Source organism: Dipodomys spectabilis, unplaced genomic scaffold (genome assembly GCF_019054845.1).
Source record: "Dipodomys spectabilis isolate Male_0828 unplaced genomic scaffold, ASM1905484v1 ptg000783l, whole genome shotgun sequence".
In the NCBI taxonomy this organism is placed as follows: domain Eukaryota; kingdom Metazoa; phylum Chordata; class Mammalia; order Rodentia; family Heteromyidae; genus Dipodomys; species Dipodomys spectabilis.
Genome location: NW_024871460.1, coordinates 18,946,386 through 18,961,170, shown reverse-complemented (window position 1 = coordinate 18,961,170; position 14,785 = coordinate 18,946,386). Strand labels below are relative to the sequence as shown.

The following is a 14,785-nucleotide window of genomic DNA, read 5'->3' as shown; positions in this document are numbered from 1 at the left end:
TTCATGGAACATGATAAACCCTCAGTAGATATTAGCTGTTGTCATAACTGATTAATTGGCTTCATGTCTGTGTTTGGCGTGCACATGCATGCTGGGTGTCTGTTCTCCTTGATATCTGTGTTGTGCTAGCTGATTAGAGTGAGTTGGGAAACTTTCCATGTTTTACACTCTGCAGCAATTCAAACAACATTGGATTTATCTATTCTTTGAAGGTTGCTTGTATGATGAAGGTCCTTGACTAGCCTTTCAATTTCTTTTATGCTTTCATTGTTCAGACTGATCATAGGAGGCAGGCCCTGTCTTAGTTTTTATATCTTACAGGAACTTATCAGTTTCAGATCTCCTTTGTCTCTGTAACTTTTGACTTCTACTCTTCATCAGATTTTACCTCTCCGGCCATCAACCTTCCTGTAGCCATACTCTTACATATATTACTGTACACATATTTATGCATGCACACATACAGAGTTAGCTCAGTACCGCCTTAGAAACACTGGGATCAGAGTACATGAGTACAGTGATTCCTGCAAGATAGAAGTCGGTGCCACGGTGAAAACAAAGATACTTATCTCAGTATAGGTGTATGTCAATCCAGATCCTCCAAGAAGAAGACACTATGGTAAGATCAAATGTGCTAGACTTCTATTAGGGGAGCCTTTGTGGGGGAGGAAGCTGGGAAGGCAAAGAGAATCTCAGTCCTGGAGGGGGATGGGAGATGGGAATGAAGGGAGTGTGTTTCTGGGCTCAGCCTTGGGAATCTTCTACCCAGAGCTGCCTGGGAGTCTTGCCTCAGCCTGGGAATCTGGGCCAGGTAATTTCCCTGCGGGGAGCAGCCACAGGCAGGTCTATGCCAAGGGTGCTTCTGCTGTAGCTGGGATTTGGAGGTCTATTTCTGTGGGTGCCCCAAAGTCCAAGTTACCTAAAACTGGGAGATTTCAATTTAACAAACAACTTTCAAGGCACTGGCTTCTTGTCATTACAAATGTTGGCAGAAGAAGAGTGGGCAAAAAGTTTACATTTAAGGAGGTGGGGGTATTAACTGATACTATTTCTGTGTTCCTCCCTCTGTACTCCTACTCTTCTTTTCCTCTATTTTTCTCATTCTCTTCTTCCTCAATACCTTGGTACCCCTTCTCCTTCTCCTTTTTCCCTTTCTTCTCTCCGTATTTCTGTCTTTCCTCCTATCTCTACCTCCCTTCCTCTCTCTCTCTCCAGACACATACACACACAATCTACCCCTGTATAAATGGACATCAGTATGTGCCTGTATAAATGGACATCAGTATGTGCTTGTGATGTGTACGATCACTTGTCCTATGTCACCAACTTTGTCTACAAGTACAAACATCCCATGTAGTGGCCACACTTCCTCTCACTTCCATCCTGAGAATGCCTCTCTCTCCTCACTCTCTCCCAGGGTTCTGTCTCCCTATTAATAAATTCATGAATATAGAAACTTTTATGTCAAAGATTACAATAGAGCCAGGGAAGAAAGAAAGAAACACAGAAAGAAGGAAGGAAATAAATGAAAAAGAAAGGAAAAAGAGAGGTAGATGGGAGGAAAGGAGGAAAGAGGGAATGAAGAAGGAAGGAAGGAAGGGAGGGAGGGAGGGAGGGAGGGAGGGAGGGAGGGAGGGAGGGAGGAAGGAAGGAAGGAAGGAAGGAAGGGAAGGAGGGAGGGAGGAAGGAAGGAAGGAAGGAAGGAGCCGGGAGCAAGCCACTTGAACATCTCCTGCCGGTTTAGAAGTTGCTGCCCTTTGGAATTTCTGTTTAAAACCAAGCATGATGCTTGTTGGGCATGGAATTTTCCAATTTCAGTGAGGCAGTTTAAGTGTTCTCATGCATGATCTTCACCTCCCCCAGGGTCAGGCAGGGAGCGGGGCTGGGAAAAGTAGGGCATCTCATCCACATTATGAACCTAGGATGACTCTTTTCTCAGTGAGGGACTCTTTTTGTCTTTCCCTGTGTCCCCTAAATCTACCAGAGATGGTTTCATACCATTGAAGTTTAAAATCATGACACTCTAGGTAGCTTAAACAGGTAAAATACATAGGGCTAGTCCAAGTACTTTACATGTATTACCTCATTCTTCAATTGAATCTCTGAGGGTTGATAAGAAAGTGGGGGTACAATGCTTACAGTGGCTTGTCCAAGATCATGAGCAAACAGACAGTAGTGCTGGGATTAGACCCTCTGTGGACTGACTCTACTGTCCAGGAATTGAAATGCCATCCTGTGTTCTTTGCAGGGAAAAGAATAGTGTTCTGGGCTCCTATTTCTCAGGAGGCTTTTTAAATGGCCATTTGCTTACTGTTTCTTGCCCCCAAAGCTATGTGTAGTAGTTAGAAACAAAAACACAGGCTGCCTCAGGCTGCAGATAATGCAGCCAAGAACCTATATAGTTTTTTTCCTTAATGTGTGCCTTTTCTCTCCCCACTTCTCACCCTCCTTTTATTTCCCGAATTCTGGGGAATTCCCGAACTCAAGGTCTGGCTTCTGGCCACTGGCTCTGAGCCTCTTTGAGCTCTAGGTAGCACACTTCCACTTGAATCACAGTGCCACTTCCCGCTTTTTCTGAGTAGTTGATTGAAGATAAGTCTCACATACTTTCTTGCCTGGGCTGGTTTTGAACCACGATCCTCAAATTTCAGGCTTCCTAGTAGCTAAGTATATAGGTGTGAGCCACCAGAGCCCAGCTCTCCTTCCTTACTGTGGAAAGATTTGAACTCAGAGTTTGAAGTCAGAGTAGGATCTGAACTCAGAGTTTCAAGTGTGCTAGAAAAGCGCTCTACCACTTGAATCATGCCCCAGCTCTTTTCATTTTGTTTTTAGACAGGGTCTCATATTTTTGCCCAGGCTGGCCTTGGACCAAGATTCTCCTATCTCTGCCTCCTGAGTAGCTGAGATTATAGGCATATCTCATCAGATCCAGCCCAAAATGTATGTTTCTATTTCTTTTTTTTTGTCAGTCATGGAGCTTGAACTCTTGACCTGGGCACTGTCCCTCAGATCTTCAGCTCAAGGCCAGCGCTCTACCACTTGAGCTACAGCACCACTTTTGGTTTTCTGTTGGTTTATTGGAGATAAGAAGAGTCTCACAGATTTCCTGCCTGGGCTGGCTTTGAACCGTGATCCTCAGATCTGAGCCTCCTGAGTAGCTAGGATTACAGGTGTGAGCCTCCTGACTCTGACATCTGTCTTTCTCTCTTAATTTACCTCTGGTAAATTATCTCAGTAATTCCTATGGCCATGTCTTGAGTTGTCCATTTTAAGTGTTTTCTATTGACTTCTAACCAAGAAAAGATTTGGATCCTCAACACTCCATTTGTACAAGCACAATATTTTTTTCCTGCTTTTCTGTACCTGTTTGTACATCCTTTTTTTTTAAAAAAAAAATGTTGTTGTTGTTGTTGGTCGTGGGGTCTGAACTCTGGTTCTGGGCACTGTCCCTCAGCTCTTCAGCTTAAGGCTAGCGTTCTACCACTGGAACCACAACGCCACTTCTGGCTTTTTCTGCTTATGTGGTGCTGAGGAATTGAATCCAGGGCCTCATGCATGCAAGGCAAGCACTCTACCACGGAACCACCTTTCCAGCTCTTGTACATCCTTTTGAGGCCAACTTAAAGGCTTCACTTATGAAGATATAGCAGGGTGAGAAAAATTGGTTTTGCGTATCTTAAGGAAATATTCTGTGCTGAGTGCACTCCACATTAGCAGGTAAGGATCCTCTTTTTGAGGCGGGGCGGGGGGGGGGGGGGGCGGTTGCCTTTGGGTGTTAGATGAGTTTCTTACTTGACCATGGAATCTTGGAGACTCTTCTATTGGAAGAACTGCTTTGGTTGGTTGCATTTTCCATTTCCATTCTCAAATCTCTCAGTGACTACTTGGATTAAAAAACAAAACAAAACAAAAGCAGGTTCTGGGCACTGGTGGCTCATACCTGAATCCTAGCTACTCAGGAGGCTGAGATCTGAGGATTGCAATTCGAAGCCAGCCCAGGCAGAAAAGTCTCCATGAGACTCTTATCTCCAATTAACTGCTCAAAAACCTGAAGTGGTGCTGTGGCTCAAGTGATAAAGTGCTAGCCTTGAGCACAGAGAGACTCAGGGATCCCACCCAGGCACTGAGTTCAAGCTCCACAACTGACCAAAAAGAGAAAAAAAAAGGAATGAGTACTCAAATGTGTTTGAGCCATGTTAATGGTTTGTAGTGTAAAACTGTTACAAACTTCACATAGTGCTTTTAATCATCTTCTTTCCTAATAGAAGTTTTCCTTCCTACAAAAAATCTTACTGCATTTGTTTATGTACTAGGCTGGGTTCTCTATATTGTTGTAAGGTGAATCATCCCAGAAGCCACATTTATGTAGATGGAATATTGGAGTCTTTATTACACAGTTTAGCAGGATGTATGCAGCCCATTTTACTAAGGCCTGCAGCCCCCAAATGCATAAAACATGGCTAGGAAACAGCCCAGAGAAGAAAGAAAGAACACCAATTCAGCTGAATTGGGATGCCATGATGACTGGAGATGAGCCAAGAGACAGGACACAAGAGAGGATCATGGAGACACATGACATGGTCTCCTGGCATTTGGGCTGGTCAGGGCCTAAATAGGGTCTAAGCAAGGCTCGGGAAATTCCCAATCCCAGGCACTGGACTGACAGATTCAGTAACCTATCATCCAAGTGGCCTCTTCCTGTTACAGAAATTGGGCTGTCCGTTGTGTTTGATTCAGGTGTGCATGACATTTTATTAGACAATATTCTAACAGTTGCTCTGGAGTGTGTGTGTGTGTGTGTGTGTGTGTGTGTGTGTGTGTGTGTGTGTGTATTTTTTTTTTTTTGGTCAGTCGTGGGGCTTGAACTCTGGGCCTGGGCACTTCCCTCAGCTCTTCAGCTCAAGGTGAGTGCTCTACCACTTGAGCTACAGTGCGACTTTCAGTTTCCTGGTGGTTTATTGGAAACAAGAGTCTCATGGTCTTTCCTGCCTGGACTGGCTTTGAACCACAATCCTCAGATCTCAGCCTCCTGATTAGCTAGGATTACAGGCATGAGCCACTAGCGCCTGCATGTGTGTGTATTTTTAAAGCCTATTTTTCCTAGAGACAAGGCAGACAAGAAGGTGTTCATAGAGGGTCAAATAATAGAAGAAGTACAGTCCTGATTTCTGGTTTCCCTTAAGACTTTCAGGACTATTTGACATCCTCTGGTTGAGGCACCACAGCCTCTAGGGCATATGAAGCCTAATTCCTGGAAAGCTTTGTGTCTCTTGCAACCCCACCTGTCTTTCTAACAGGCTGCTTTGGCTAACATCTGCTTGATTTGAGTGAGGCTGGACCAGGAAACAAATGTATCTTTCTGCATAACAGTGATGAGGCAACTCAGGCCCACAAATTTGTGGCTTATTTTCACTGATCATGTCACACAGCCAGCAGGATAGTCAATGGGCCCTAAAAGTCTTACAGCTCCCAGTGCCAACATGGTTTTCTTCCTTTAGAACTCAAGCTGTCCTCTGTGGTCTTGTCTTTGGCCACAGCATAGTATCTTTTCTTGATCCCTTCTGTACATTTTCCCCAAGTTGGAGACAACCAGCATCATGTGTGATCACCCTGGCTCAAACAATAAGTTACTATGTTCTATGTGACTTTTGCCACTATGAAATCATACAGATCCTATGAGGCTCACAAAAATTGTTTGGTACATGCATGCTTCTTGTCCTTTTCTGTATTGGTTCTTTTGTATGGCCCAAGAAGGATGCTATAAATGTCCATATTTACATAGACATTTATAGCACATCTGCACACCTGCACAGTTGTGATCATCCCTTCTGCTAAAATTTAATTGTGGAGGTAATGATTTTTCTCCAAAGGGTTTCTAAGTTGCAATTCTCCATTCTTTGGGCTTCTTTTCATATTGGGGAGATATTAGCAAGAACAACTTATAATTTCTCGCTATAGCCACTTCCTTTGCTGCTCTAGGTGAGGTACTGATCTAAGGATCTTTTGTTTCTTGGTTTTAGTCCCATGGGCCCAGATGTGTGACATGATACTGTGCGCCTTCATTGTGTAGTAGATTCCTTGGTCCATTTTGCTCTCTATAGCAGGAAGGCTGGTTGGTGATCATGATCCCAGCACTGTGATCCTTATGACCTAGTCTCTTGGAGCACATTGAGTTTGTCATCCCTTGTATATTCTTCATCTGTAAAAGGGAGTAGGGTTACATCTTTTTTTTTTTTTTTTTTTTAAACCACCATGATATCCTACTTCTTAGTGCTGTGCCAGCTTACTTTAAATGCTCAGTTAAAAAAAAATAAAAAAATAAAAAATAAATAAAAAACAAGTGGAAGTGGCGCTGTAGCTCAAGTGGTAGAGCGCTCACCTTGAGCTGAAGAGCTGAGGGACAGCGCCCAGGCCCAGAGTTCAAGCCCCACGACCGACCAAAAAAAAAAAAAATCAAATGCTCAGTTAAGACTCCTCAAGTGAATGATAACTTAATTTTCAAAGAGCTAAAGTACTAGTGCTTCAGTATACATGCACATGCACACGCGTGCGCACACACACTAACTTCTTTGATTCATCACTCTATGGCATCTTTATTCTTGGACTTGTATAGGGGTTAGAGCCTTTTTATTTTTTTTTAAGAGACCTCAAAGTGCGGGCCCTGGGATGTACTTGTTTTTAGCATTTGCAGGAGTAAGGAAACTTTATTTTTTTTCCCAAGGACCATTTGAATATTTGTAATGTCGTTATAGACTGCACAAAATGATCAATAGTCAGATAAGAAGCATACAAAAAGCATGTGTCATGTGCCATATGATTTCTTGGGCCTTATATAGCCCAAGGGCCAGAGGTTCCTTACCTCTTTAGGGCAGTCTCTGACAATAAAATTACTTTAATAAATGAGTAAATGAGTCAGTGAATGAAAATTTCCATAGCACTAAGAACTTGGTCTGGGGCTGGGAAGGTGGCTCAGTGGTAGAGCGCTTGCCTTGCATGCATGAGGCCCTGGGTTCGATTCCTCAGCACCACATAAGGAAAAAGAAAAAAGCTGGAGGTGGTGCTGTGGCTCAAGTGGTAGAGCGCTAGCCTTGAGCTGAAAAGCTGAGGGACAGCACGCAGGCCCAGAGTTAGGCCCCATAACCGGACCCCCCCCCCAAAAAAAAAAAAAAAAAGAACTTGGTCTGGATGACCAGTACTGTGTTCTCAACACCTAGATCAGGACAGCAGTTGGCTCAATAAATTTAGGGAAGTTAAGGGCATTTCTTGTGACTAGAGAAGTAGAGAGTTTTAGACTTGATCTTACGAGCTGTGAAGGCTCATACATTGTGGAAAATTGTGTTCTATGAAGATCTTCTCACCAGATCTCAATATGGAATACAGATGGGAAATTGTTTAGTTAGAGGCATTAACAGTTAAGGTTAAATCTGCAATAAGGATACGGTGACTGACTTTCTGCAAGGGAGATATAGTTTTAGAAGGTGAAGCCAATATATGCAGCTTCCTGTTCTTCCTCAGCAAAACTCTTGGTTCATGATGTTGTCATTACTGCCCTGAGGGAGGAGAAGGAGGAGGAAAAGGGGAAGGGAGAGGAGGGGGAAGGAAGAGAAGGGAGAAGAGGGCTGATATGGCTTAGTGATCTAGAGCCTTAGGTAACTTGCTGGTTATGATCTCAGATTGTCCTTCTCCTTCCCTTTCACCACTTCAGCTGGTGACTCATCTCTCAGCCTTGCTCCTTACATTCACAAAATGAAGCAGTGGGTCAAAGAAAACAAGAGGAAAAAAGGAGTTGTATGTGTGAGTTCCCATGCATTTGCCTTGCTGAGAATTCTCTGCCACTCATCTCTGTTCTCCAAAGACTGTCCCGGAGAGTTCACTCTTGGGAGTTCACGCTTGATCACACTTCTGTGCTCAGGACTTCTCTGAACACCGCACACCTGAAGTTTCACAGAGGATATTTAAGAAAGTGACTAAAGCAGAATGAGAATTGTCACTCCTGATGATCAGTAATGGCAGCTCAGAAAGTGTCTCTAACGTTGGTGAAAAGGTGCTCTGTGGAACGTTTCTTTACAAAGTCTATATATATATTTGCTCAGTGTACCAGAGAGATTACTTTCCTTTTATTAAAGCAGACTTCATTCAATAGCACTCTGTCCTGGAGAAAGAATAATCTATGAATCAAAAATCCAAAATCACAGGCACTGGTGGCTGGCTCATGCCTGTAATCCTAGCTACTCAAGAGGCTGAGATTTGAGAACTGCAGAGCCAGCCCATGCATGAACATCCGTGAGACTCTTTTTTTTTTTTTTGTCTGTCATGGAGCTTGACTCTGGGCCTGGATTAGCGCAAGGATAGTGATCTACCACTTGAGCCACAGCACCACTTCCCGTTTTCTGGTGGTTTATTGGAGATAAGAGTCTCAGGACCCAAAGCCACACCTTGTGAGACCCTCAACAGATGTAAAAGAAAAGGCCTACTGATATATTGTACTTTCAGACTCCAAAACAGAGATGAAATAAAATCACTTTATGCATTATTATGTCTCTGATATTTAGTTTTTTGTAGAAATCAGCATGGACTCTTAAAACCCATAACTCCCCACCCCCACCCCCCCCCCAAAAAAAAAAAAAAGAGTCTCACGGAGTTTCCTGCCCAGGCTGGCCTTGAACTTTGATCCTTAGATCTCAGCCTCCTGTGTAGCTAGGATTACAGGCATGAGCCACCGGTGCCCAGCTTCTGTGAGACTCATCTCCAATTAACAACCAGAAAACCCGAGATGGCACTGTAGCTCAAGTGGTAGAGTACTACTAGCCTTGAACTGAGAAGCTCAGGGACAGCACTAGGCCCAGAGTTCAAGCCCCATGAGGACTGACAAAAAAAAAAAAAAAAAAAAAAAATCCAAAGTCAGTGTACAGTGAAATGGGGCGTGGGAGCATGACATAAAAATCCTTTTGAGCCATCAAAATGTGAAAAGAAATATTTGGTCCCATTGCAATTTCCAAGAATATTTAATTATACATGGATTCACTCACAGTTTTATCCTAAGGGAAAGGCTGATAGATTTCCTAAATTCATGAGTAAACATCTGTGTCAGGAACAGATGACACAGTCATTGAGATTTAGCAGGGGAGAGTAGAACTTTAGGAAGGAAGACTCAAGACAAAAACCTTTCCAGTAAATCAGGCTGCTAGCTAGTGTGATCCCTCACTTGGGCTTTAGTCTGGATAACAGTCAGTGTTATAACTAATATTCCTCCCTTCAGCAAGAGAGACTAAAAATCCTCAGTCCTGGTGCTTGTACTCAAGACTGGGCACTGTCCCTGAGCTTTTTTTTTGCTCAAGGCTAGCACTCTACCACTGGAGCCACAGCGCCACTTCTAGCTTTTTGGTAGTTAATTGGAGATAAGAATCTCACAGACTAGGATTACAGGCCTGAGTAACAAGGGCCTCACTCAAAATTCTCCTTTTCAGTGATAAAGGCACTGCATATACTGATATTTTGACTTTATGATGATAATACAAAAGCAACCTACTTAAGATTTCCTTCCTTCCTTCCTTCTTTTCATGGTGCTGGAGTTTGAACTCAGGGCCTGTGCTTTCTGCCACTTGAGTCACCTTCCTCCCTGCCTAGCGGTAAAGGGTTTTCTCACATATTGTAAGACACCTAATTATACACATTCTTCCCAGTTCATTTGTAATTGAGTCAGTGTTCTCTTGTTCTTCCTAATCAGTTCAACCAAACCACTGGCACAAAGACCAGAGACCTACGGACTATCTAACCTAGAGCCCCCTTTACTAAGTGTGTATTTCCCATTCCACTCCCCAGCCCTGAAAGATCTTAGATCAGCGTCCTTTTCTGACCTTACACTGATGCATGGCACCATGCCAACATGAAAAGGGCTTTTAATACATTCTTTGCTGAGAGTTCCTACCATTTCTCCATCACAAAATAAGCTAAGGACCATCCAACATTGGAAGAGCCTGAAGAACTGCCAGCAACAGAATCTCTCATAATTGCATGATCATCAAGGTCTTGGTTGAATTTCCATTGACTTCTATTGGTGATACAGTCACTGGTACTGTCATTGCCAATGCCATGTTGTTACTAAAATACAATATCACAGTGTTCTATTTTGGTTCTGTTTCACTGAATAAGCAAAAGAGCCAGAAATTGATTGACAGGGCTTCTCTAGACTCTTGTTTGGCACTTTGAGTTCCAACATGGACAGCAGCTGAGGATGTCATGGTCTTTGGGTATTTATGCGGTTAGGCTCATCTGCATTGTGATATTGCCTTGTGAACTGGCTTTCTGTATACAAGGTTGACTTGGTTAGAATTAATTGACTATACTTCCTTTCTATCTGAAATTCTCCAGATGCCTTCCTCAGCCTCCACAATGGTCTTAGTAACCTAGACCACCTACATGTAGTAGAATACTATACAACCCAGGATTCTTACACAGAGGCCATCTCATTACTTACTACTGTTCTCTATCCATAGTGTTATATTATCCATATATACTATGCTGTGTTTGCCTGGTAGCTTATATTGCCACTTTTAATTATGAGAATTTATCATTGTAAGCATAAGTTGAACTAAAGGAAAATGATTTTAATGCTTATTAACATATTGATTACATTGAAAATATCACATATAGTTTTAATTAGAGCTCAGTTAAATGAAACCTGTCCTTACAGGGTTCCCTTCTAGTATTCACTAATGAAGAATAATTAAACTACTTGAATGGAACCAAGTTTGAAGGAGGTCAATACATTACTACAGTATTTATACAGCCTCTAAAAGACTCCTGTGTGTATCTGGGGCTTGAACTCAAGGCCTGAGCATGGTCTCTGAGCTTTTTTTTGTTCAAGGGTAGAATTCTACTATTTGAGCTACAACTCTGCTTCCAGCTTTTTTGGTAGCTAATTGGAGATAATTGGACTTTCTTGCCTAGGCTGGTTTTGAACCTTGATCCTCAGGTCTCAGCCTCCTCAGTAGCTAGGATTAAAGGCGCAAGCCACTGGTGCCTGGCTTCATCTTACTTTTCATGGCTAGTGAAAAAAAGAACTCAAATGACTTTAGTTTTACTCTTCTTCTATTTCTCTCTAATTTTGGGGGCAATATTCATGCCTTTTCATCATGTGAAAGTGTATGATTGGTGACCAAAAGGAAAATTCTCCAATAATGAGTGTCCTATTTCTCTTATTTTCATAGTAATAAAAGACTAGTGGCCTTGGTGCCCATGCCCACTGACCCTCCGTTCAATTCTCGAAGAGCCTACACCAGTGAGGATGAAGCCTGGAAGTCCTACCTGGAGAATCCCCTGACAGCTGCCACCAAGGCCATGATGAGCATTAATGGTGATGAGGACAGCGCTGCGGCCCTTGGGCTGCTCTATGACTACTACAAGGTAGGACCCCGGTCTTGCCTCCTCTTCCTGCTCAAAGGGTGACAAGGGAGAGTCTTCATGCTAGGCCAGTGGACTTACATGGATTTTAGCCTCTTCTTGTTCTTACTGCCTCCTCCGGCCCCATCTATGAAGCACAACTTCACACCAGTGCAAAGGAAAGTTTTAATTTTGTAGCGATTATTTCTTATGTCCTTGCATAAATATATAATTCCTACTTAGCATCATTTTATCCATACTCCCTGGTTGTCACTTTTTTTAGTGAATAAAGTATATTCTATTGTGGATAATAATTTAGGCAGGGTTCATCTGTTGAGCACTTAGGTTGCCTCTAGAACTTTTGGTTTTATAAGAAACATTCAGCTATTTTAGAACTTTCAGTCTTATAGGAACATTCTAATAATGAATGCTTTTGTGAAAGTCTTGCAACTATTTGAACCCTTAATTCTCCATTTGTTTCCATTGGCATTAAGCTTTTGTTTTTTTGTTGGTCGTGGGGCCTGAACTCTGAGTCTGGGGGTCTCTCAGCTCTTCAGCTCAAGGCAAGCACTCTACCACTTGAGCTATAGCGCCACTTCTGGCTTTTTCTGTTTATGTGGTGCTGAGGAATCTAACCCAGGGCCTCATGCATGCATGCAAGGCAAGCACTCTACCACTAAGCCACTTTCCAGCCCCTGCATTAAGCTTTTATGTAACACAAAACATAACAGAGAAAATAACAACAACAACAACAACAATAAACCCTTCCACACAGCACTTAGAAGCCAGGAATATTTCAAGAAGCTGAGCAAGAAATGAGTCTGTCTCATGTGTGAAGGACTGTATCCAGTTGAACTTGACTCAGAATAGTTGTAGCATAAACAATCAACATGGTGAATGAGGAGATGCTTTGCTTGCTTCGATGGTGGACACCTTTGGTTTATGCTAGGATTGACATGAAGATGAGGGTATCTTGTGCTAGGTGGGTATAGTGAACTCTTAGTTTGGGATAAGATTGAATCATATCTCTCTTCCTCTGTCCATTGTGGGAAAATCATCATTGGAGACCAAACCACTATGAAGAGCAGTTCCTTCAAGTGCTTTACCACTTGAGCCACAGCACCACTTCCAGTTTTCTGGTAGTTAATTGGAGATAAGAGTCTCATGGACTTTCCTGCCTGGGCTGGCTTTGAACCTCGACAGTCAAATCTCAGCCTCCTGAGTAGCTAGTATTACAGGCATGAGCCATAAGCACTTAGATTTTTTACAACCTTTTAAAAACTTTTATCATGGGCTGGGAAGGTGGCTCAGTGGTAGAGTGCTTGCCTTGCATGCCAGAGGCCCTGGGTTTGATTCCTCAGCACCACATAAGAAAAAAGCCGGAAGTGGCCCTGTGGCTCAAGTGGTAGAGCACTAGCCTTGAGCTGAATAGCTGAGGGACAGCACCCAGGCCCAGAGTTCAGGCCCCATGACCGGACCAAAAAAAAAAAAAACTTTTATCATATTAAACCAATCTTTCAGCTAATGGCTTTAAAGAAATATATTGTTCATATTTTATTTTGTCACTGTGAAATAGATACAATTTCAAATATCTATTAGATAGTAGTTTTGTTGTATTAATGAGGAAAAGAAACCTATTCTGAAACAAAAATAATTAGTAATTTACAAAACAATGTATTTCACTTCTCCTAGGTACAGAGGCTAGTTATTAGTAATATGGCTAACTGAGTATGAAGAATGTTGGTACCTAGATAACTTCTCCTCTTCCACATTTGTTAATATTTGAAGGAAAGTTGGAACTATTGCTTTTTATAAACATTTTGAGATGCAGAGTAGGGAGTTTATATAAAACTCAAAGGATTACCAAATCTACAACTCATCCTGTTGAATTAATACTTTCCGAAACCTAGTTACATGGCTCTTTTTATTTCATACAAGATTTACTGTCTTTTATCTTGGAACATTTTAGTGCCTATGGAAAGACTAGCCTTTCCAACTCTATTTTCATATTATCATTTTGAGGCCTTTGTCAGTTGTGTAACTGTTCCAAATTTATATGGTGGAATGAGAATTATAATAAAGTTAAATGTCCTGTGAGGATAAACCATTTTCCTAAATGATATGTCTATGAAAAAACAAAGAATATTCTCCTTTTTTTGAGTATACATTTTGGCAACTTGAATTATTGTAATAATTGCTGTCTTTCTCTACCTCTTTGTAAATATGAACTGATGTTTTTTTTGGCCAACGTAATTATTTTCCCTCATTTCTTTTGGAGGCACAAGGAATTTTGTGTCCTGGTTGGAAGGGGAAAAGGTGAGGAATACTCAAAAATTGAGAAGAAAGTGGTTTTGCAATAGTCTGTTGAAGGGACCATAAAGAAGTGTGTTATTGAGCTGGGCACTGATGGCTCATGCCTATAATCCTAGCAACTGAGGAGGCTGAGATTTGGAGGATTGCAGTTAGAAGCAAGCCTGGTTAAAATAGTTTCCTATATTCCACCTCTGAAATAACCAGCAAAAAGCCAGCCTGGAAGCATGGCTCAAATAGTAGATCATCCACTGAGCAAGCAAACTGAGCAAGCAAGGCAAGGAAGCATGATACCCTGAGTTCATGCTGTAATACCAGCCAAGAGGGGAAAAAAAGTAAAGTATCATCTCTGGTGGAAGTTCTTCCTTTCCTGGCGGCACCTAATAAATTCCTACCGGCAGTTCAGTTTTGCCTCAGTACTTTTTTTGTGTGTGTGCCAGTCCTGGGGCTTGAACTCAGGTATTAGTGCTGTCCCTGAGGTTGGTTTGTTTGTTTTTGCTCAAGGCTAGCTCTCTACCACTTGAACCACAGTTCCACTTTTGGCTTTTTGGTGATTAATTGGAAATAAGAGTCTCACAAACTTTCCTGCCCAGGCTGCCTTTGAATCTTGATCCTCAGATCTCAGTCTCCTGAGTTGCAAGGATTACAGATGTGAACTGCCGGTGCCTGGCAAAGATACAGAATTTTTGGTTTTGGTTGTGGGGCTTGAACTAAGGGCCTGGGCGCTATCCCTGAGCTTTTTTTTTTTTTTTTTTAAAGTTCAAGGCTAGCATTCTACCACTTTGAGTCCCAGCACCACTTCTGGTTGTCTCGTAGTTAATTGGAGATAAGAATCTCATGGACTTTCTTACCTGGGCTGGCTTTGAATCTCTATCCTTATATTATATAGAAAATGCTTCTAAACAATAAGTAATAAGTAGAAATAATAAGTTTTCCTGGTGAAGTGGGCTGTGCCAGAGGGCACAACCTCACAGGCAGGGTTGGGGAGATAGGCCTTCTTCTAAATACTACTTTCTCCTTCCCACTTTAGTTCAAAAAATGATTTATATTTGTATTATCTTTAAGTGATTGCACAAAGGGATTGCCATTCAAC

General features: G+C 42.1%; 1 protein-coding gene across 1 annotated transcript in view; it reads left to right on the top strand.

Annotated features, from left to right (window-relative positions):
• The window catches only part of Grhl2 (grainyhead like transcription factor 2), a 129,471-nt gene that overhangs the window by 18,982 nt on the left and 95,704 nt on the right, over positions 1-14,785 (top strand). The window contains exon 2 of the mRNA XM_042672982.1: positions 11,211-11,406. Coding sequence (XP_042528916.1) covers positions 11,211-11,406 — 196 coding nt within the window. The remainder of the gene's footprint in view (positions 1-11,210; positions 11,407-14,785) is intronic.